At 39.4% G+C, this 22873-nt stretch overlaps 1 protein-coding gene across 7 annotated transcripts in view; it reads left to right on the top strand.

The window, feature by feature from the left end:
- Positions 1-22873, top strand: part of KDM4C (lysine demethylase 4C) — a 410124-nt gene that overhangs the window by 118219 nt on the left and 269032 nt on the right. For all 7 annotated transcript variants that reach the window (XM_036854785.1, XM_036854786.1, XM_036854787.1 and 4 more), the window contains 2 exons: positions 1176-1279; positions 5100-5237. In XM_036854785.1, the coding sequence (XP_036710680.1) occupies positions 1176-1279; positions 5100-5237 (242 nt within the window). The remainder of the gene's footprint in view (positions 1-1175; positions 1280-5099; positions 5238-22873) is intronic.

Raw genomic sequence — 22873 nt, 5'->3', positions numbered from 1 at the left:
ATACTCCATGGTGGCATCAATAAAGGCTTGTTTACTTTAAACTATTCCTGTAAAACCTTGCTATTCTATGAGGTTAAAATGGTTCATGATTAGGTAGTGAGTGCTGGTAATTCTTTCATCAGATTGGTCATATTCTTGAGCTATTTATACGTAGTGAGCCACAGAGTTAGGTAAGTAACATTTCCAGTGGCCTTCATTTTGGTAGTGGAGGAGTTAAACAGCATCTGTGCTTCTTCCCACTTTACCCAGCTACATCACACATGCTTTCCTGGTGATTCTGTGTTCCTTCTGGGTCCTCTCTCTGATTCTCCTCTGTCTCTTCCATGTTTCTCTTGTCTTTCTCTTCTTGCTTTCCCGTTCTCAGTGTGGTGGTTTTTCCCTCTGAGTGAGGAAGGTAAAGAACAGGATATCAGGCACATTCATTTTCCTCTAGCTTACATAACTGAGTTAATGAGAGTCTGCCTCAGACAGACTGCAGGATTGAAGGCAGAGATGGAGAGAAACAACTGTTTCAGTGCATAATATACTGTTGAATGAAAGGGTTGCTGCATGTTTAGCTTCTTCATTTAAAGGTGTCCTCAAAACAGTATGTACTGTTCCCATACAGGCTGGTGAGACAGGTTTCCAAGCTTTTGACTGGCCCTGGCTGGGAGTTACTTCAGGAAACTAGAAGCAGTTAAACTATTTAAAATCGATCAGAAAGAAACAAAGGTGGGAAACTGCTGTGTCTACTGTATGCCGGGCATTGGGACAAGTGCTTCTAGAATGATTGCTTCTAGGAGTCTAAAATGAGAGATTTCCTCTGTTAAAATGCAGATTTTCCTCTTCTACCTTCCCTTAATATTTTGTCCATTTATCAGTTAATAGGTAGATTGAGTTCAGAGCTGTTACAAATTGGAAGTTGTAGGTTTAGTCATTTTATATCATGCAAACAACTCTTGGCAGATCTTTTTTTTTTTGTAAAAAAGGTCAACCCTTGGTGATATAAATATGTATTGTTTAATTTTTAAGAATTCTGACTCTGGTTTTTAGTACCAGGGTTTTTGATGGTGGACTTGGTCTATATTTGCGTAAAGCTGTCATTCTATAAGAGTACTAGAACATAAGCTTAAAAAAAGATTTGAAATTTTATCTTAATTGACACATTACTGCTTATAATTACTGTTTCCATTTAGGTTTTTTCCCAAGCAGTTCTCAAGGGTGTGATGCATTTCTTCGCCACAAGATGACACTGATATCTCCCTCAGTATTGAAGAAATATGGTATTCCCTTTGACAAGGTATATTAGTGTTACTCTTTAACAAATTCATTTAATGTGTGTAGTATTCGTATTTAAGACAAGTTTAACATAAACTAATATATCTTTGACTTCAGGTAGGATTTTTAGGATGTGGGGAGAAAAATTCAGATTCATGTTTTATTTAGGTAACAGTTATTTACCTAAATATTAATTTGAAGCTACTTTTATTTCAAGATGCATTTACTAGAGATTTCATGCAGTTCTAGTTTACTTACAACAATACTGAAAGTAAAATGTAGCACATTTGACAGAATAAGATATATAGCTCTTCTCCATTGAAGTCTCTTATATGAGCAACAAAATTTATGTGTATGTGATCTATTTTTCTTTTTTTTTAAAGAAATCAGAGCAATTTTTATTAGCAGTTTGGTTGGTTAGAATCAGTGATTATGGTGCCAGTATGTTATTTCTAAACGCATTCAGACATAATACAATTGAGATTTCATTATGGATAAAATTGCCTGATGATTTAATAATCAGATATTGCTTCTTCGGAGTATTTCTGAAGATTAAGTTCTGTAAGATGCTGTACATGCTAGATCCCTCTTTCTTTGTGTCCGTGGGTAGTTACTGGGTCAGAATTATTACAGAGCATGAGCATTTTTATGTGAAGAAGCTGAAATGAAAAAAGCTTTTGACCAGATAAATAAAAGGTCTCTCTCAGTTGGAGGAGGATTAAGTCCTTAGCTACTTCAGAAACATTAAAAAATAGTTCCACTCTCTTTTTCATTTTTTATTTGACTGTCTTCCCATAATCCTTGCTGTTTTCCACCTTAGAAGCTTTTCACTTGTGACTAAATCTTTCCCTCTTCTTAACCTCAGGCCCTTAAAGTCCTGTCTTCCACCTCCCTCCCCCACCACCCCCAGCCCAGGCTTTGTTGAAAGTAGAATTTTTGCAAGGACCAAGAAACATTCTCCAACTTGAGGTGGTCCCACTGTCTCACAAACAGGCTGTGCAGTAGTCATGCATGAGACATACTTGTCTTATGTGATGAGGATACTTTCAACACTGGTTTAGTCACATACTTTTACCCATGACAGAAAGTGTGCCTTGGAGATGTGCACTGTGGAGAAGGTCCACAAGTGTGGGTGGCTGCAGCACTGCTGCAGGTACAGAGGTCAGAGGCTGCACCCCCCCAGAGGGGCCGTTCCTTCTGGGGGGCCTTGTCTTACTTGCAGATGCCTCTGGGCATCAGGCTTTCCAGTCTCAGACATATCGTCAGTGCATGTTCTTTCAGGTGGTTGGCATAAGCCTGACTAAGCACTTTTATTTAAGCTGGAATATTAAAAGGCAGAGGAGAAGGAGTGGACTGGAGTCCTCCAAGACAGGAAAACCTCTGCGGGTTTAGGGCTGGTGATAGGAATTGATCAAGCTGTTCTTTGGAGAGGGGTTGTATGAAGTAGCAGGACTGCGGGATTGGCTCATTTGCCCAGGATGGAGGACTTTGGAGTTTGTAGCTTCTTTCTCAAATTTGGGGAGAAGGAGGCAGGTGCCTCACACCCCTTTCTGGGCCGAGGCTCTTCAAGCACTATTTGGTAGTTCACTAGATGCACCAGGCTCTTATCTGCTCTTTTGAGGATGGGACATTTCGTGGCTTTTGTGGGAAGTGGAAGGGTGAGTGCTCGTCCACAGATGGTGAGACACCAGCGATTTAGAGGGCTGATTGGCAGTTGCAGTTTTTCATATGAAATACTGCCACTTCCCCTTCCACCTTGACGAAGTGTGTGTGATGATTGTGTGCTCCTCAAGGAGCTTATTCTCTGATGATGATAATGTAACTTGGGACAGAGTAGCACAGACTTCAGAATTATACTTCCCAAGTTCATTTCTGATTCCATCACTTGGGTAAATTACATAATTTTTCTGAGCCTCAGTCTCTTCATCTGGAAAATGGGGATAATAATAGTACCACTTAATAGGGCTATTATGAGGATGAAAAGAGATGATCTATATGAGGGGCTTTGCACAGTACAGGTTATATAAAATAATAACACAATCTTCCTCCTCAGTTTAACCTTCTCTCTTTAGGCAATCATTTCGCAGTTGGACTAACAATTTTTTCTTCTTCTTTCAGTGAATTTGTACATATTCATACATATATATGAGAAATTGTGTTTAACAAATAGCTAATTTCTGCTTTTCGATTACGTACACTACCCTTTCTGACATTTTTTGCCGTATGGAATTATGATGCTTGGTTAGTCTTATAATAAAAGGGACTTGTTCTTGTCTACCCCTATATCTTTTTTTTTTTTTTTTAAATATCAGTTTGTTACATAGAGGCGGTAAATTAGCCTTATATTTTGGCTAACTGGGATTGACCTGTTTCTAGAAATTATATAGAGGCATAACATTTAGGGTCCAATTTAATGGGAACAGGTACTTTTTCAACAAGGCAAGAACAGGGTTTTCTAGGGAGAGTAGAGAAAGATTGTAGGTGGAATTCAGTGGAGCAGTGAAGCTAGTTTCCTTATCCCACTGACAACAGACTTACCCTCTTCCTCCACCTTATAGGGCTAGAAACAGTTGAGCAGAGTGAGTTTTGTTTTATCACATGGTACAAGGAAGTGCCTAGTTTCCAAGCACAATTATAATTAATGAGATTCAGTGAGACCAGGAAAGGAGAGAATCAGGCTTTGTTCTCACGTGGCTCGGAATGATGGAACTGGAACCATGTTGAACACTGATAAGCCATTCTCTGCCTGCCAGGTGGCAGCTGAGTTGCTGCTCATTGCAATAGAACACCTGCTGGGGTGTCACAGGGGAGGGGGTGATGAGCTAAATTTCAGAATTGTTGGGAAAGAAAATACTTCCACACACAACATTTTAGCATTCCTAAAATGGTAACTGAATTGCAGTGTGTGCACCTGTATTTATACAGTGTGTCTCCTGTATGTTTCCACACAAGTGCATACTCACACATTCATTTATCAACATTTTAGGACTGAAATGAACCAAGGTAACTGAATGAATCAGTGAGTTATATATTTGATAGTCTAGCATTGAGTAGACAAGTTAAAAAAAAAACACTGAAAAATTTAGCTTCACTGTATTTCTATAGCTCATGGTATGTTTTGTATGCTTTGGTGATTATAAAAAAACCAAATTTCTGTAATCTGAAAATTAGGAATGGACTGAATACATTTTTCATCTTTGCTTTTAGGCTGCTGGCTTATTTACCGAAGCTAGTTTAATTATATTTGAAAATGCACTCACTCACTCATACATACTTATATATTATACATATATTTGAATAACTATTTGGTAGAAATTTTACTATTAAATGGAATGCAGTTAATTGAATGTTTTCTAAGTATTATGAAAGGATAATTGGTGAATACTATCAACTCTTTAGCAACAAGAATTCATAATATTCAGCGTGTGTTATCAAAGTTTTTATAGCTCTAACTTGAAAAATGTCAGTTATGATAGTCCTGTTATATAATTCCAGTAATGTGAATTTTTAAAGTATTAAAATATACATAGTGAATGCTAATAAGAACAACTTTATTTGAATAACATAAAACAAAGACATCTTCAAATAGAATATAATTTCTTTGATTATAGACTGAATGATTGAACTACATTGCCAGAAGGTCACACCCTGTTTAGAAAATTCTTTTAAAAGTCTCCTGAAAAACTATTAAAGGATTAAGTAAAGGATCTGGGGGGACTTCTTTTATAGCTCGGACATCATAACATTTTTTCTTTTTTTTTTAATAGGAAATATATTTTAACTGTATTTGCAATTTGGGAAGTCTTATAATTGGGAAATATTATATGTTTTCTACCCTGCAGATCACCCAGGAGGCTGGCGAATTTATGATCACTTTCCCATATGGCTACCACGCTGGTTTTAATCATGGTTTCAACTGTGCAGAATCTACAAATTTTGCTACTGTCAGATGGATTGACTATGGGAAAGTTGCTAAATTGGTAAGTTATGTCTCAAACGCTTAAATTAAATGTGAATTCTGATTATTATAGTGGGAAAGCTAAGAGCACGTGCAGCATTTATTTTTTTCCTCAATGATGTATGCTTGTCACCATAGTAATTTATTCCAGACAGATATATTTATTTTACATAGGCTATATTAACATTTGTAGCAATGTTTTCCTGTTTGGAGATTAATGTGGAGCAGTTTACTTTGAGAGGTAATTTTATGCAACCAGTGCTTTCTTTCTTAAGGCCACCAGTTGTTTTTTCGTGAGATTTTCCAGTGGCTCCGTGTGACTCCATATTAGGTAGATGTGGCTCCTTCCATGTTAGAATTCAGTCCATGGCTTAGAAAACAACTATTTACAGAGGAAAGTGGTAAAATTGTTAACAAGAGGTTCAGGGAGGATGGTAAGAAGAAATAATTAAAACTGCCTTTAGTGCAGAAATGAATTTTTTGAAAGTAATAGTATAGAATGTATTTTAACAAGTAATATATCTTAATGTTAAATTTGGTATAAAAATTTGCATCTCCTACTCAGTATATTTAATTTAGTTCACAAACTGTGTATTTTCATTCACAAGCAACTTGTGTTAAATTTCATTAATTGCCCCCCTGCAGCGTTAAATAGAGGACATCTTCAGAGTGATGGTAGCTTCTATTAGGTTGCTTCCTTTCCTGTGGATTTTAAGGCAGATGTACAGGCTGGCAGAGGGCAGTTTCTTAATGAAACTGTGTGTTTAACTACAGAGTATGTAAAATTGACGTATATTTGGTGGAAAATGGCACATACAGCCAATGTAGCCTTATCTTGGCCACTGCATGGTCCAGGCAAATATTATTCACTCTACATTGACAAAACTTTCATGTGGAACCATTGAGTGAACTTGGATAGAAATATATTCAGGGAAGACAACTCTAGGTTTATTTTACACAGGTATTTAGAAAATTGCATAATATATTAAAATAAAAGTATAGCAGCTCAGAAAGCATTTGAATGAATTTGTGGCATAAAAGAAATCTCCTGCTATTAGAAGACTTTCTCTGCTCTAAGTAATTTTTATTTATGAGGGGTAATTTAGAAAGGAGCAGAACTGAACTACTTCTTTCCCTTACGCATCCTTCATATTACAATAAACCTAATAAAAAAACAGAAAGCCCGGTGTACGTACCTTGGTCAGCTACTGCCGTGCTTTTGCAGAAAAGTAATGCTTGTATCTGCATCGAAACAGTGTCATAGCCCTGAGGTTATAACAAGGTATGTTATTTTATGGTTTGCATCTTTAATCATTGACATAATAAGTCAGCTATCCCAGCTGTTCAGTCACCAGAAAAATTAGTTGGTTCTTGTTTACTACAGCTTTCAGTTCTAGTTCTGAGTATCGGCTTCTTCCCAAGACTAAAATGTCCTGAGTGCATTTCCACCTTTCCGGGTGGTCAGAGTGGGAGTGGAGTGTGACCAAGTAAGAGAGGTCAGGAGTGGTCCTCTCTGAGGTCTCAGCTGATGGAGCCCAGACCTGTGGGGCTGTTAGGAAGCAGAGCCCCATGGTGGAAGAGGCAGGGATTTGAGGCCCAGCTCGTCTTCTTGCTAGCCAGAGAACATCAGGAAAGTCATTTCTTCTTTTTGTTTCTTCCTATAAATTAAAAATTCCTCTCTACCTCATAGATTTGTTGTGAGGAAAAAAACTTAGGTATGTGGATACCCACTCATGCTGTGTTGATTTATATCATTCAATTTAGTCAGGGGATATGATTGTCTGGGTTCTGGTTTTTTTTACTGGGTACAAAATGTTCAATGGCTATAATGCAGTTTTGGCCGGTTAATTTAAAATTGTAATTACATGTGTTTGAGATGTTTCTAGGTGTTGTCTCCACTCTTTCCTTACTTTTGGTGAGGTGGTGCTATTCTGAGAATGTATTAGTTTTCCATTGCAGCTATAGCAAATTACCATAAAATTAGTGGTTTCAAACAATACTCTTGTACTGTTTCGTAGTCCTGTAGGTTATACATTTGACATTGGTCTAACCAGCAAAAGTCAGGGTGCTTGCAGGGCTGCATTCCTTACTGGAGATTCTGACAAAGAATCCACTTCCTTGCTCAGTGAGATTGTTGGTAGAATTCAGTTCCTGGCAGTTGTAGGACTGAGTTCCTGTTTCCTTGCTGCCTGTCAACCAGGTCTTTGCTCCTAGAGGCCTCTCTCAGGTCCTTGCTGTGGTCCCCTACATTTCAGAGCAAGCAATCCACAAAATCCTTTTTTGTCATAAAAAATAACATATTCACAGATTGCAGGAACTAGGACATGGATATCTTTGCTGTTAGGGGTGGAACCGAGTGGGGGAGTGTGTGGGCGTCAGCATTCTACCTACCACAGAGAGCTTCAACTGATAACTGACACGGTGACGTATTAAGAATCTACTTTGGGACTTCCCTGGTGGCGCAGTGGTTAAGAATCCACCGCCAATGCAGGGGACACGGGTTCGAGCCCTGGTCCGGGAAGATCCCACATGCCACGGAGCAACTAAGCCCGTGTGCCACAACTACTGAGCCTGCACTCTAGAGCCCGCGAGCCACAACTACTGAGCCTGCATGCCACAACTACTGAAGCCCGCACGCCTAGAGCCCATGCTCTGCAACAAGAGAAACCACCGCAGTGAGAAGCCTGTGCACTGCAACGAAGAGTAGCCTCCGCTCACTGCAACTAGAGAAAGCCTGCGCACAGCAACGAAAACCCAACAGAGCCAAAAATAAATAAATTAAAAAAAATAAAATAAAAAAATCTACTTTGATTCGTGTAACGAATTTTGGTTATTCTGCATAAAAATAGGAAACTAATCTTGGATACAATTTTGAATGTTTCACTAAAACATCCTTAGGCTTTCTTAAATTTATTCCTCAGTATTAATGTTTTTCTTGGCTATTCTAAATTGTTTGCTTACATTATAATGTGCTGTGATGGCATTTTGAGGGAAGATTTTATTTTATCATTTATTTGACACATATTTTTATTGATTTTCAAGTCTGTTTCTTTAGGGAACCATATAATTTACTATATTGTGTGTGTGTGTATGTACGTGTGTGTGTGTGAACATGTGTAATTTTTAATCTTAGGAAAATTTGTAAATTGGGCAGTTTTTGTATTTTGCTGGGGACGAATGTAATGTATAGTGAATTAATTATGAATTGTACTTAAAGACTTTTAACTTTGATGATGGCCAAATTGGTTAGTCTTAATTCTTTGTCTTCTTCAATTCATTCTAAATGATAACTATTTAAAAAACAGTAATTTTTCACGAGTGATGATGAGTTATGCATTTAGGGGGGATAATTTAAAAAATAATGGCATACTTTTTATAGTTGAAGCACTGGGGAATGACATCTGCTTTACCTGTCACATGTTGATTTGAGTATATAAAAGCATCTGATAAAGTATCTGTGGTGTGGCATTAATTAATTAACGTGGTGCAGAGTGAAGGATCTCTACTGATAATATTTCATATATTACAAACCAATATTTCTAATTTCATAACATAGACAAGAGCTGTTAGGAGAGGTTATTTTTTTAAATTAATTTATTTTATTTATTTGGCTGCATCGGGTCTTAGTTGCGGCACTCGGGGTCCTCGTAGCGGCATGTGGGATCTTTCATTGCAGCACGCGGGCTTCTCTCTAGTTGTGGCGCGCAGGCTTCAGAGCGCGTGGGCTCTGTAGTTGTGGCACGCGGGCTCAGTAGTTGCAGCATGCGGGATCTTAGTCCCCTGACCAGGGATCGAACCTGTGTCCCCTGAATTGGAAGGTGGATTCTTAACCACTGGACCACCAGGGAAGTCCCCAAGAGGTTATTTTTTAATTTAAAAAATAATTTTGGAAAGATAACCCCAGGTTCACTGATATTATTGGTGGTCTTTGTTTAACAGCCAGCAGGCTTTGGTTAATAGGAACCTTTTAAGCCATTCAAGTGGCTTAATGTAGATGGGGACAGAGCTCTGTTTTTTCAGGTAATGCTTGTCTGCTCTATACCAGGCACCATGTATGTTTCTGTGAATTCATCACTTGGAGGCTGACCTATTTGATGGGAGCCAGAAGTGAGGGTAGAGTTGGCACTGCAAGGGATCCAGGACTGCTTCCTTTGTTGTTGGCTACTTGACCTCTGGTGGCATCCCTGGAGCAGGACAGGAGGTGGGGTTTCTGTGGATTTCCTTTGAATATATTACTGACCTCTTGGTATGTGGTATTGGTTCATGAAACCTTCCCTTTGTTTAAAGTATAGCTTACATTGACTAGAACTTCCATGCCATTATTTGTGGTGATCCCAAATACTCGTCTTCCAAATTTCAGCAAATTCCTGAACCTTTGATATTCTCAGCTAAATAATAATAATAACAACAATAATTATTATGTGGATATTCCACTGCCTGTCGGTATATTCCCTGTATTCTAGCACTTAGTCCAGACGGCTCTTTATTATAGTATCTACCCAAACTGCCTCACCTCTCACATAAGGCTTTTTTTGTGCCTAGATTGTGGAGAAGGTCTTTAGAAAACAGGCATAGGTAGAAATGAGCCATGATAGCAACTTAATTTGACTATCCTTGTTTCTAAAAATTCCTGCTAATACCATTGGCCTTGCCGTTCCTCTTGTTTCTGTCTTTCCCTCTCTTCTCTTTAGGATCATTCAGCTGTTTTTTGCCTTAACCTAGTAAATATAGCAAGCCAAATCCTGCATGATACTCCAGAAGAGAAGGTCCTTGCCTTAAGAGGGCCCACCTACCAAAGAAAGTGGTTTTATAATTTCCCCCCCATTTAATTTATCAGAATTAAGGTTTTCACTGAAAAAAATTGAGAGGAATGTTCCAGGTGGCCGCGTGCCCATATGCCTACTTATAGGCGGAGTTCAGCTTTGGTGAGTGCCCGGCGAGTTTCTTCTCTGGAACAGGAATTGTGCTACATGATTATACAAAAGGACTTGTTTTCTTTGTCTTCAAGGAGCATTCATAAAGAGCAGAAGGGCTTTTAATAAACCTCCATTTGCAAAACTATAGTATGCGTGGAACATATCATCCAGTTATTTTAGGCATTTTTCTAGCTTTGAATATCAGAGTAATCTAGAGTGAAACACTGTATATTTTTTTCTAGTAGAGATTTAAAAATATCTACCAGATTGCATAGCAGTTGAACTAAGATATTGGTGTATATTCGAGATGAATGTTTTCTGTTCCTGGAACGTTCTTTCTGTCTGTGGTGAAATGGAGTCCGTGGTAACTTCTGTGCAGCAGCTGTGGTGGCATTCACAGGTCTGCTTCCTAGCTAGGACGGATCAGAGAGCTGGCCTGCAGGTTGTATTTCATTTTTCCGTTTGGTGGGATGAAGTGCAGTTGTTTTGATGTTAGGTTTGATGGATTTGTTTGCCACTGCATTCATTAGCTTCACATCAGAAAACTGACAGGCTGTTAAATGAAACTTTGGCTTAGATTTTCAGCTTGACTGTTTGGAGACATTTGTGAAGATATTATGTTTTTGTGTTACAGCAGCCTCCAGCACTATGATTGTCTCTAAGGGAAGAAAAGTTATTTACTGTACTGATTTTCTTGAGTAAAAACGAATCATTGTCTGGGGGACAGTCATATCTAGCCTACACCATCAGAAGCAGTGTATTTATGACAGTGTGTGCAGCATGAGAGACTTATTATCTATGGCATGATAAATAACATTATCTTCTTGGAAGGAAAGGTAATAGTTGGTGACTCCAAAATGATATCTCATATTTTACATTAATTTTATTTTAAGTGATAATCTATTAACATGATATGCCAGAAAGTTGAAAAATTGTACTGCAGAGCTGGGAATGTTCTCTTATGAACTCCAAGAGCATTACTTCACTACCTAACTTTAAAGCATTCGGACATTTGAATTCTCAAACGTTTGAACAAGTTTAAAAAGAGATGATAGAATGTTGAAATTGATCTCCTTTTAATCTGGAAGGGATTTCAACTATTAAATTGTCTTTCATGCAAGAACCATGATATGGGTTCATTTTATTTTATATTTCAATCCTTCTCTAAAATTAAATTTGGTTTTTCCTAAATCAGGTAACAATTGTCCTAAAAAAATCTTTAATCTTGGGCAGTCTTTATTAAAGCAATCAGGAATCATTTTAACAGTGAGTCTCTAGGTTATATTTTAATATGCTTTAGATCGTAGAATACCAGTATAGTGACATTTCTCTATTCTTACAGCTTGTGAAGGAAAGAAAATGTAGACAGTGTTGCACATTGCTCATTTAACAGTTCTTGGCATTCTGATTTTAAGTGTCTGGTATGGCATATAAAATATGAACTTCGGGAGTTTAGTGATTTTATATTCTGCATTTTATCTTTTTACCTCTACTTTGTCTCTGTTTCCTGGGTCCTGGTGGTACAACATAGCAGTGCTGATGAGTGACTCTCCTCTGCCTTTTTTACAGAGCTTAAAGGAAAGAAGAGAAAATACCATGTAGAGAAAAAGAAGCATACAAAGTCATGTCTTTAGGAGTTTGTACTCTAACTGGGAAGTTAGTATTTATGTATCAAGAAGAGGTATTAAGAAAGAAAATAGTCACATTATGTCCCCATTTTATTCTGATGAAGTATTGAGTTGTGGGATTCAGAAAATCTGAGACTTCAAGTAGTATACTAGGAGAGCCAGTTGATTAGTATATATTGTTTCTGCAGGAGAGATATTTGGGGCTTGAGTCCTCAGAGATAGGGAGCCTGATTTCATTCAGTGCTAATTTAAATTTGTTAGATTATGGGATTTGAATGGAACTAGGTATATGGTTTATGACACTGATGTTTAGTTGCTAACCTGAAATCAAGGTAATATCTGTTTTTGAGGCTTTAGTTAACTCAATACCTTAAAAAAAAGTAAATTGGCTTTTTGAATAATGTGTACACTGTACTGAGAAAAATTAATTTGTCTTTAAGCCATTCTACTTTCATCTAGTTTGATAGTAGTAGTAGCCGACATTGTTCACAATCTGCCAGGCATTGTGCAGGGCAGTTCACACATGTTACTTCTTGCCATCTCAGAGATAATGCATCTTCTGTCCTCTACTAGCCCCCTTTCTCAAACCAAGGAGTTGGGATGATGCCTAAAATGAGGATGGTGAGGTTGAGATTAGAGGCAGAAGGCTGGCCCCCTAGTGCCCCATATCCTTCTGGATTCATCTCCTTGGATGCGGTGGATTAAACAGGTGCCAGCCAAGTATGTGATTTGTAGGATCACTTTTTTATAAATTTATTTATTTATTAATTTTTGGCTGTTTGGGTCTTCGTTTCTGTGCGAGGGCTTTCTCCAGTTGCGGAGAGCGGGGGCCACTCTTCATCGCGGTGCACGGGCCTCTCACTGTCGCGGCCTCTCCCATTGCGGAGCACAGGCTCCAGACGCGCAGGCTCAGTAGCTGTGGCTCACGGGCCTAGTTGCTCCGCGGCATGTGGGATCTTCCCAGACCAGGGCTCGAACCCGCGTCCCCTGCATTGGCAGGCAGATTCTCAACCACTACGCCACCAGGGAAGCCCGGGGATCACTTTTAAGATACTTGAGGCTTCAGAATGATCCTGTCCCACGTAAGTTGTAGTTGACAATCACCACCAGGTGGTGGTGATTCTCTCTGGCATTTGTTTTTGTTTGGATTCTTAAAGCCAGTGGACACTTTATTCTGTATTCTTATGATCTGTTGATCAACCTACATATGAATTCTTTTTTAGCCCATCGTTAACCTCTCGGGCTTTGACCACCCTACACTTTGGTTAAGTTGGGGGGAAAAAAAGGTTCTTTGCTTCCTTCTTCATTTTGAGGAGTGAGGGGGATCCTGAGGCATCAGTCTGGACAAAAAGGTGTGTATGTAGAGAATCAGAACAAAGTTTAGTATGCTTCTACCTTGACGTATTTCATGATTATCAGGGACCTAATTTTATTGAAGCACTTTTTGAAGCTTTGGGGAATTTTTTGTTTACCATTTCTTTTGCCTTTTCCATGTTTTTTTTTTTTTTTCTCAGTGTTTATAACAGTAAACACAGTAAAAAATTCCATAAAAGGCTGTGTCCTAGATAAGTGTCTGGAGAAGACGGTAGAAGTCGGGAGTGAGTATTCTGGCCAGTGGTGATCCAGAATTCTAGGAGAGTAGTGGGAAGAACACCTTGGCGGTATTTGAGGGAAGCAGGTTGGCCAGCCCCTCGAGAGAACAGAGGGATAATGGGAGAATCATTTGGGCTCTGGGCACCCCCAGCATTTATAAACAACAGATTTCCTGGTTCCCCACAGCTTCTCATTCTCTCCCACACAGGGTTTACTGTGTTTTCCTCCTTCTGCAACTACCACTGAGAAGACAAGCAGTGGTTTATCTAGTAAGGGGTGGTTTCCTCGCTTGAGGGATTTGCAGCCAGGTGGCCCCAGGGTTGGTGCAGCTCAGCAGTGTCATGAGGTCTCATGCTGTTCCCCTCCTTCTGTCTTATTCTCCTCCGTGGGAGGGTATTTATTAGCAAGCTTGCCACTATAACTGTGCTTACTCCAGACGTGTTTCTTCCAGGGAGGAAGGAGGGGGACAATGCAGGAATGTGGCTCACCCACGTCCCTCTACCTGGGAGGAAAATCTTTCCTTGAACCCTACCTGAAAAAACTCTTATATCTCATGGCCAACCCAAACCATAAGGAAGCTAGGAAAGTAAATGGCAGGTCATTTTGGGAGAGCACCTGTTATGTGCTGGGCCCTGTCCTTCAGTTAAGAAAGTAAACAAGACATGTGTGGTCTCTGTCTGGTCGATCGATCCACATTTAGAGTCTACAGCAGCTGTTCTCAACCCTGGGGAGCTTTAAAAGCATGGACCCACCCAGACCAATAGGATAAGAATCTCTGGTGAAGGGATACGGCATTTGCATTTTAAAAATCCCCCTAGGTGAGCCTGGTGGATGCTTTGGGTGGAGAACCACTGGTCTTTAGTGAATTAAATAGGCCTTTGTTGTTTGGGTTGATGTTTTCTTTTTTACATTTCAGCTAAAGGTTCACTGGCAGCTCTATCAAACAGACCAAAATAATTATAAATGCAATTTATATATAAATGTAATATATAAATTTACCACATTTAAAAATTTTCTTCTGAGAACCTAAAGCTTTCCAGTCCATATGTGACATCCATTTTTACAACTTAACTCATCACGTCAATTCAGATGATGAAGCCTAAGATTTCATAGCAGGAAGGGAGATGATCGATTTGGAAGGTTTGCGGACAACCTAAGAAAAAGGAAACATGGACCATTAAAATAAAGTCAGTTCTTCTAACACCAATAAGCTGATTTTCTTTGGGAAAATCACTTTGCCTTGCTAAGACTGTACTGTTGAAATAGTGGTCCTGTTCCTAAATTTATTCAAAAGCTGTGGTGGAAATGTCCACATGTTGGTTAGGAGGCAGCATGGCGAGGGGTAAAGAGAGCACAGTTTGTAGCTAGTGGGGCTGGATTTGAATATGGGGACGACTGCTTGCTAATGATTAATCCTAGCAAGGATTCACTTGATAACTTTATGATCTGGTTGCTAATTGTTCTTACAAGTACCTCCCTCAAAAGATCTATATAATCTTTTGATTCAATGCTGTAACTTACAGAAAAAGCTAGTTATAGGAGGACTCGGGAAAATTTCTCAGGTGGGGTCTGAACCCTTGGCCTAGCCACATAGTGATTTTTCTTTCTCAGTGGAAGAGCTAAGTGTGAATTAGGACTTCTTATATAAGGCATGCCAACCAAGGTCACTGTTCCCTTTCCTTCAAGATACTTGTTCTCTGCTGATTGAACAAAAGCAACATGTGCAGATGCCCAGTTTGAAGTTTGATGTAGGCATCTTGCCTACTTGATCATTTGCTGTGACCTCTTTGAATCAAAAGAGAGCTTTAATGGGATTTCACTGAGGTCAGTGGCTATAATTAGACTTTAATCTGTGGATCCGCAGTGTATCCTCCCTCTGCTGTGAGCAAGATGATAGAAAACGTGAATACACCTCTCTTCAGAACTGCTTGTCAGGACTGTAGCCCGGAAATTCCCACGGGGGCTGTAGCCCCGGAACACTCTTTCACCAGAGCCCCTTCTCAAGCAGAAGGTTGAAAGTAATGAGGGTAGTAGCTGAACAGGGTGTTGATATTTAAATATCAAAGGGAATAAAGAATGGGTGAAGAAACCCCTGATTAATCTCTATTACTGTTTTAACAGTTCCGCACTTCCGCAATTAGAAGAATCAGAGCGTTAGCCGATTCAAAGAGGAAAGGTGCCCCCAGTTAGGCAGACCCTAAAAAAGTCTGATATAATATAGAAGCCCAGTGCTTGGTTCTCTCCCTCTTTCAGCCACGCCCAGTATTTTAAATTTACTATGCTTTTATTCCCTACAAACTATGCCTAATAATATATTTTTTGCCTCTTTCCGAAACGAGTAAGGTAAAGCAAGAGTATCTTCTGGACATTCCAGATACTCTGGAGGGATGATTTCCAACATGATAGCTTAGAGCACTGATGGATTCTTTGTGGCTCTATCTGTGATATTTAGTGCTCACAGCTAATTCCATCTGGCATTATTTTTGTCTTTCATTTGTATTGATCAGCTTGCTGATCCTGCCAAGTGCTGTCCTTAAGGGAGAGCAATATCAATACTTGTATGCCTCTTGCTTATAATGCTGAGTGCAGTTTTACGATGGTGTTATGTTTCTCTTACTGTCTGATATTTTGATTTTTATCATACTTGAGTATGACCAATGAATAAGTAGCTAAGTAAGGGAAGTTTCAAATTAGTGTTGTTAAAAATATGAAGAAATAAAATCGTAATATTGGGGAACTGTCTATTTTATAATCATAAATAGCAGTATTTTGGCAGATAGGGGATGAGGATTGTATGTATATATTTTACCAATATTGCTATTACTTTATAGTCTTTTAGTAAAAGGCTAGAAAAACATTAAGGAAGAAAAATTTAGCATGCCTTGTGTTCCATGTATAATATCAAAGTTAGTTTTATAAAATTAATTATATGTTGTATCTTCCTTCAAGATGCTTCATTAGAAATATACCTCAAGTAGTTATTGAGATTCCATGATCTGCTTAGTATTGCCATCAGGATCACTCCTGACGTGACACAGGGTAGTGGAGGCGACTGACACTTTGGAGAGTAACAGACTGTCTTGAATCCCTCTCAGGCTGTGTGTAATTCTGCTGAGCTTCATTTTCCTCATATATTAGGGAGGCATTGTTGTGCATTGAAGGCGGACAAGTTCAAGGCTTGGCCAGGCTCTGACTTGAATTCTGCCTTTTCCTTTTACTAACTGTGTGATTGGAGCAAGTACTTAATTAACCTCTTTAAATACCTTTTCCCCATATGTAAAATGGAGATTATAGCCTCTTTAAGTTTTTCTGAAAAATAAATGAAATTAAATCTGTAAGGAGCCTTGCAGAGTTGTGGTGGGGACTGGATAGATGTGTGGTGGGTTAGGATTGTGTTTCTTCTGCATCTTTCTTGCAGAATTCCAGTTTGGGGAATTGACCTTGGCTCAGTGGTGGGCCTGGCTGGTCTAAGAGAATTCCCGTTTCCTTTTCCAGCGATGATGGATCAGATCAGTGGACCAATCTTGGCCAAATAGAAAGGAGGAGGAGGGTAGGATTGGTGGAGAAATAGAGGAAAATGCCAGCTTGCCCTAGGAGAGTAATGGGAGGCTCGTCTCTCTAGATGAGGACAAGGAAGCGCTGAAGTCTCCAGCCTGTGATCTTAAGGGGACCATACCTAGCTTAAAGCCCATGCTTTGGACACCAGGTTAGAGAGCTAAAAGGCTTCTGTTTAAAATCGAAGCCTGGAGAAAGCAGGCCAGTGTTTTATTTTTCATAACTCTGTCAGAAATACAAGTGTTTGTTGCTCCATCTCCAGAGTATTTCTTTCCTTACTAAAAGTGTTTTGATGGCTAATTTGAGTGCAAGCAAACAAAAACCCAACCCAATCACACAGACCCGTGTTAGAATTCTGGTTCTGTGTGTGGTACTTGTGTAACCTGCCTCTGTGAGCCATAGTTTTCCTACCTGTAAAGAGGGCTTTAACTGGTGCCTCACCAGGATGGGGGCCACAGTGGGGGCAGACACCTAGCACCATGCCTCTCTCACTGAGTACATTTTTAAAAAGCCGTTCATCATGGTCATTTCTAAGTCAGGGAACTCCCTAATACTATTTGGGGAAGACTGGTGGGGTTCAGGCCTGAGGTGCTGAGAAACAGTGGCTATGGGGATAGTATTTGCAGCATACGTGCTAACAGCAGGCTGGGCAGATGGATTGCTTTATATATTTCTACTGAATTCTCACATCCATTCACTTTTACTTTCTGCCAAAATGAGGGCAGCATTTGGAGTTCTGTGGGCCAGATTGCCAAGAGGAGGAATTTGAAGGAGCTGTTGCTTATGTGTTCAAAAACATACTGTGGCTCTTGGGCCCTCTGTTGAATTCGAAAGACCATGTGTTGTAAATTCTTGGAAAGAAAACCATCATGGACGTTGTAGATTCCTGCTAAGTTTGACTCTCATCCAGACATGGCTTTTACATACTGCATGCATATTTGAATTAAGATAAAAGAATAGGTTGTTTCCAGCAACTTTCTAAATTTTCATAAGCTATATTTTTATACGGCTTAGTCATAATTTTCAGTGTTTCTTATATTCCCAGTTCTCAGGAATGTGTATTCTGTCCTTTAATTTTAAGTATTAATTAACAAAAAATTGGACTGTTCTGATGACTATTGAAATAGCATGAAAACCTGTTTCTTTGAAAACTGAAAAATTGTTCAAACTTCAGTAGTATTCATAGTAATACTGAAGGACTTTTTTTTTTCTTATCATATTAGTAAAGACATAAGGAAAACTCTCATTACTCTTGAGAATGTACTTGTTAGAGTGATCACTTTGCACTTCTGTTGGTGGTGGTGTAATTGGGATATGTATCCTGAAAAGCAGGCAGGTAATATGTATCAATACCCCTCAACATCTCCATGCCCTTTGATCCATTTCTTACATTCCTAGGAAATAATTGGAAATGCAGGCAGAAGTACACTTACAAAGATGATTGTTGTAGTGCTAGTTTTATCAGCAAAAATTGAATTATAACTAATATGTCCAATGATATGGGAATCATTGAGTAAATTATGGTGTGCCATGTACTAGAATCCTTTTAATTTTACAGAAAATTATTTGAAAGGAAATCATGATGGCTCTTAGTATTGTTACCTGTTGTTAAAATGTATAAAAAATTAGTATATGTCCATGGCTAAAAAAATTAGAGTACAGAAAAATATTTAATGGCACCCTTTCTAGCCCCTTCCTTAAAGGTAAAACCTTTTAACGACTCCTTGTATATCCTTTCAAAAATATTAGCATATGTCTGTCTCTATCTTTTAAAAAATGTACACAAAGTTAATCAATGCTGTTCACATTGTTTTCCAATGTCTTTAAACAGCTTTCCTTTTAATACATCTTTCATTTATGGCAAGTAAAACATTTAGAGTGTAAATATTTATTAGAAAAATCTTCTAGCTTATCCCAGTAGAGTAGGACAGGTGGTTGCCGTAGATTTTTTGTGTGGGCCATCACAGAACCACAGTAGTGCATAAGAGTTCATTGCACAGATCTCGTTAACAAATCAGGACTTTGAAAACGAATGCCTTAGTTCATTGCTCTGTTTCCCTTCCCCCCCCTCCCCCGTGCAGAGCAGATGGCTAGGTGGACCTGGAGCACTTGCACGTTTCCAGCCCTGTCTTTGTTGACGGGCCCTGCCTGCACCAGCATCTCAGCTTATTCCACCACAGTTAGTACTGGGAGATAGTTAATGCCATCATAGTTTCTGTTTTACTGAATGACAGCATTTCTAACCGTGTCCTCATATTTGAAGGATTGGATTGGTTAAATAAATTTTAATAAGTTCCTTTAGAATTGCATTTCTCCGTCCTCATAAAGGATTATCCCAGTGAATTTGGAAGACACGACAGGAAAAAGTAACTGAATGACTTTTGTCAACAGTTATGTGATAATGGGAAATTGAAATAGGAATGGCACAAAGAGGGGATAAAACCCAGCCTGGTTGCTACGTACAGATGTAGGCAAGAAAGGCTACATAAAATAAGAAAATGCCAGCTGCAATAATCATAAAGGACACTCTAGATTTAAAACACGTACATGAAGTAAGACAATCAGGAAGTTATTGCCCATTGTTTCAAGAGAGCAGATGGTGCTTAAAATATCCCTTAATTTTATGTCATTCTTAAAAGCAAACAACCAAAGAGCATATACAAGCTATATTTAAAAAGTTAAGTGCAAACTTTTCTATTTTGGGGGAATGCTAGAGTAGAGCTGAAGAAGAACAAAAGTAGCATTAAATCTGCCAATAAAGATACACATTGGAGGCTGTCTTGGCAGGGGATTGGAGGCATAGATGAGGGGAAAGATAACCAAGAGAGCAGTAATCCAAACCCTGCTCAGCTCCTGTGTGAAACTCTTCTCTGTTAACATATTTTCCCTCTCATTGGCTCTAGTAAGTGACTTGATGTTTAAGTTTTGAAATGTCTAGATTATGTCTCTAAAACCACATCCATTTAGGTACATGGTCATAATTTTTAGAAAACGTGATTTCATACTTTAGTATTTCACATTTGATTAGAGAGAATTTTAGGAAGGTTTTTTGAATTTTGGTGCTGTTTACACTCAGGACCTTCTGAATTAGTGCTGGATCATAGATCCTGAAGTGTTTAGTTTGAGTAAGCATGACCAAGGCCTCTCAATAGATAAACTGCTGTTCTCAGATTTGTACACGGTTTACACTATAGCAGTGTGTCTTAAAAGGCATTTCTGTAGTGTAGTTGCCTTATGATCAATTCATGGTGCTTTTTTGCCCAGTTACTACACAGATGTATTTGTGTAGAGATGGAAGGGGTCTGTGGCAAAGTTAAGTCAGTCTGTGATATACTCAGCCGCTCAGGGCTGGACTGAAAAGTGAACACAGATTCCTTTACGGTTCCCGTTTACCACTTTACTGTTTGTTCTCATCGGTGATCCTGCCTGTCAGAGCAGCCTAAGTGAAAGTGAAGACAAGGAATTGGAAGCTCAGATCCATATTTCTAGAAGTATCCACTCTTTGAGTTGTGCAGTGGAGAATCTGAAGTCCATACTCAGTTACTGAGTAACTGATGGAGCTACTTACTGGGAAAATTGGGGCGATGCATTTCACTGTGTTTTCAAAGAAACATTTTGAGGTTGGGAAGTTTACAAACCTAGAATTTCAATAAGCACATGTAGAGTTTAGTTTTTATTAGATTGATATAATGCAGTTTGGGCTGATTTCATTCCAAGAGATCCCCCTTTCCCCCTGTTTATATTCTGCATTTACCTTTTGGAACTGATTGACATGATAGCAGATTGAATCAGACTTTATAATTCTTACTTAGACTTTATAATCATTAAGCTTTGAAGTAAATGGTGCTTCTTATTTAAGGAAATTCCACAGGATAAAGCCAAACAGGTACCACTATGGAAGGGATTGTCTTCAGTGGATATCATGTGTTCAGCTCCTAGATGCTTATTGTCTTAATAGGGTCTGTGGACAAAGTAGTCCTCAGTGTAACAGTGGTTCTGGGCCTTCTGCTTCAATGTGTTTGTCTCTGAAGCAGAAGGCCTGGAACCACTAATCAGTGTCCACCAAATTTCTTAAGACTGGCATTCAGTTTAATTCAACATCTGTTAATTACCTGCTGTGTAATGACCTGTGATGGACTTCTGGGAGGAGGCCCCAGTTATCCTGAATACTGTGGGTGCATAGAGAGTCAGTTTGATGAGATCTTGGACCCACTTCCCTAAACCAGGCTTTCTGTCATGCATATAAGAATATTAAAAAAAATTGGGGGCTTCCCTGGTGGTGCAGTGGTTGAGAGTCTGCCTGCCGATGCAGGGAACACAGGTTCGAGCCCTGGTCTGGGAAGATCCCACATGCCGCGGAGCAACTAGGCCCATGAGCCACAATTACTGAGCCTGCGCGTCTGGAGGCTGTGCTCCGCAACAAGAGAGGCTGTTACAGTGAGAGGCCCACGCACCGTGATGAAGAGTGGCCCCCACTTGTCGCAACTAGAGAAAGCCCTCGCATAGAAACGAAGACCCAACACAGCCATAAACAGATAAATAAATAAATAAATACATAATTGGAAAGAAAAAAAAAAGGAATATTATCAAATATATAATTTTACATTTTGCTTATATTTTTATTGTTTTTGAATATTTTCTCATGCCACTTCAGCATTCTCAAAAATACTATTTAAAATAGCTGAGGGGGCTTCCCTGGTGGCGCAGTGGTTGAGAATCTGCCTGCCAATGCAGGGGACATGGGTTCAAGCCCTGGTCTGGGAAGATCCCACATGCCACGGAGCAACTGGGCCCGTGAGCCACAATTACTGAGCCTGCGCGTCTGGAGCCTGTGCTCCGCAACAAGAGATGCCGCAATAGTGAGAGGCGCGCGCACCACGATGAAGAGTGGTCCCTGCTTGCCACAACTGGAGAGAGCCCTCGCACAGAAACGAAGACCCAACACAGCCATGAATAAATAAATTAATAAAATAGCTGAGGGGCTTCCCTGGTGGCACAGTGGTTAAGAATCCGCCTGCCAGTGCAGGGGACATGGGGTCGAGCCCTGGCCCGAGAAGATCCCACATGCCGCAGAGCAACAAAGCCCGTGCGCCACAACTACTGAGCCCGCGTGCCACAGCTACTGAAGTCTGCGCGCGTAGAGCCCGTGCTGCACAACAAGAGAAGCCACCACAATGAGAAGCCCGCGCACCTCAACAAAGAGTAGCCCCTGCTTGCCGCAACTAGAGAAAGCCTGCGCGCAGCAACGAAGACCCAACACAGCCAAAAATAAATAAATAAAATAAATAAATTTATTTAAAAAAATAGCTGAGTATTTTATCCTATGAATGTACCCTAATTTAACCGTTTACCTATTGTTATGGAGTTTGGTTATTTACAAATTTCAGTATTACAGATTACACACTGTAGTAAAGAGCTTTATGAATTCATTACTGTCCAACTCTCTTTTTTCTCAAGAGATATAATTTTAGAAGGGTAATTTTTTTTTTCTGTTTAAGGATTCTTTTTTTTTAAACATCTTTATTGGAGTATAATTGCTTTACAATGGTGTGTTAGTTTCTGCTTTATAACAAAGTGAATCAGTTATACATATACATATGTTCCCATATCTCTTCCCTCTTGCATCTCCCTCCCTCCCACCCTCCCTATCCCACCCCTCGAGGTGGTCACAAAGCACTGAGCTGATCTCCCTGTGCTATGTGGCTGCTTCCCACTAGCTATCTGTTTTACATTTGGTAGTGTATATATGTCCATGCCAGTCTCTCACTTCATCCCAGCTTCCCCTTCCCCTTCCCCGTGTCCTCAAGTCCATTCTCTATGACTGCGTCTTTATTACTACCCTGCCCCTAGGTTCTTCATAACAATTTTTTTTTTTTTAAGATTCCACATATATATGTTAGCATACGGTATTTGTTTTTCTCTTTCTGACTTAGTTCACTCTGTACGACAGACTCTAGGTCCATCCA

Source organism: Balaenoptera musculus, chromosome 6 (genome assembly GCF_009873245.2).
Source record: "Balaenoptera musculus isolate JJ_BM4_2016_0621 chromosome 6, mBalMus1.pri.v3, whole genome shotgun sequence".
Lineage (NCBI taxonomy): Eukaryota > Metazoa > Chordata > Mammalia > Artiodactyla > Balaenopteridae > Balaenoptera > Balaenoptera musculus.
This window is presented reverse-complemented; position numbering and strand designations above follow the sequence as displayed.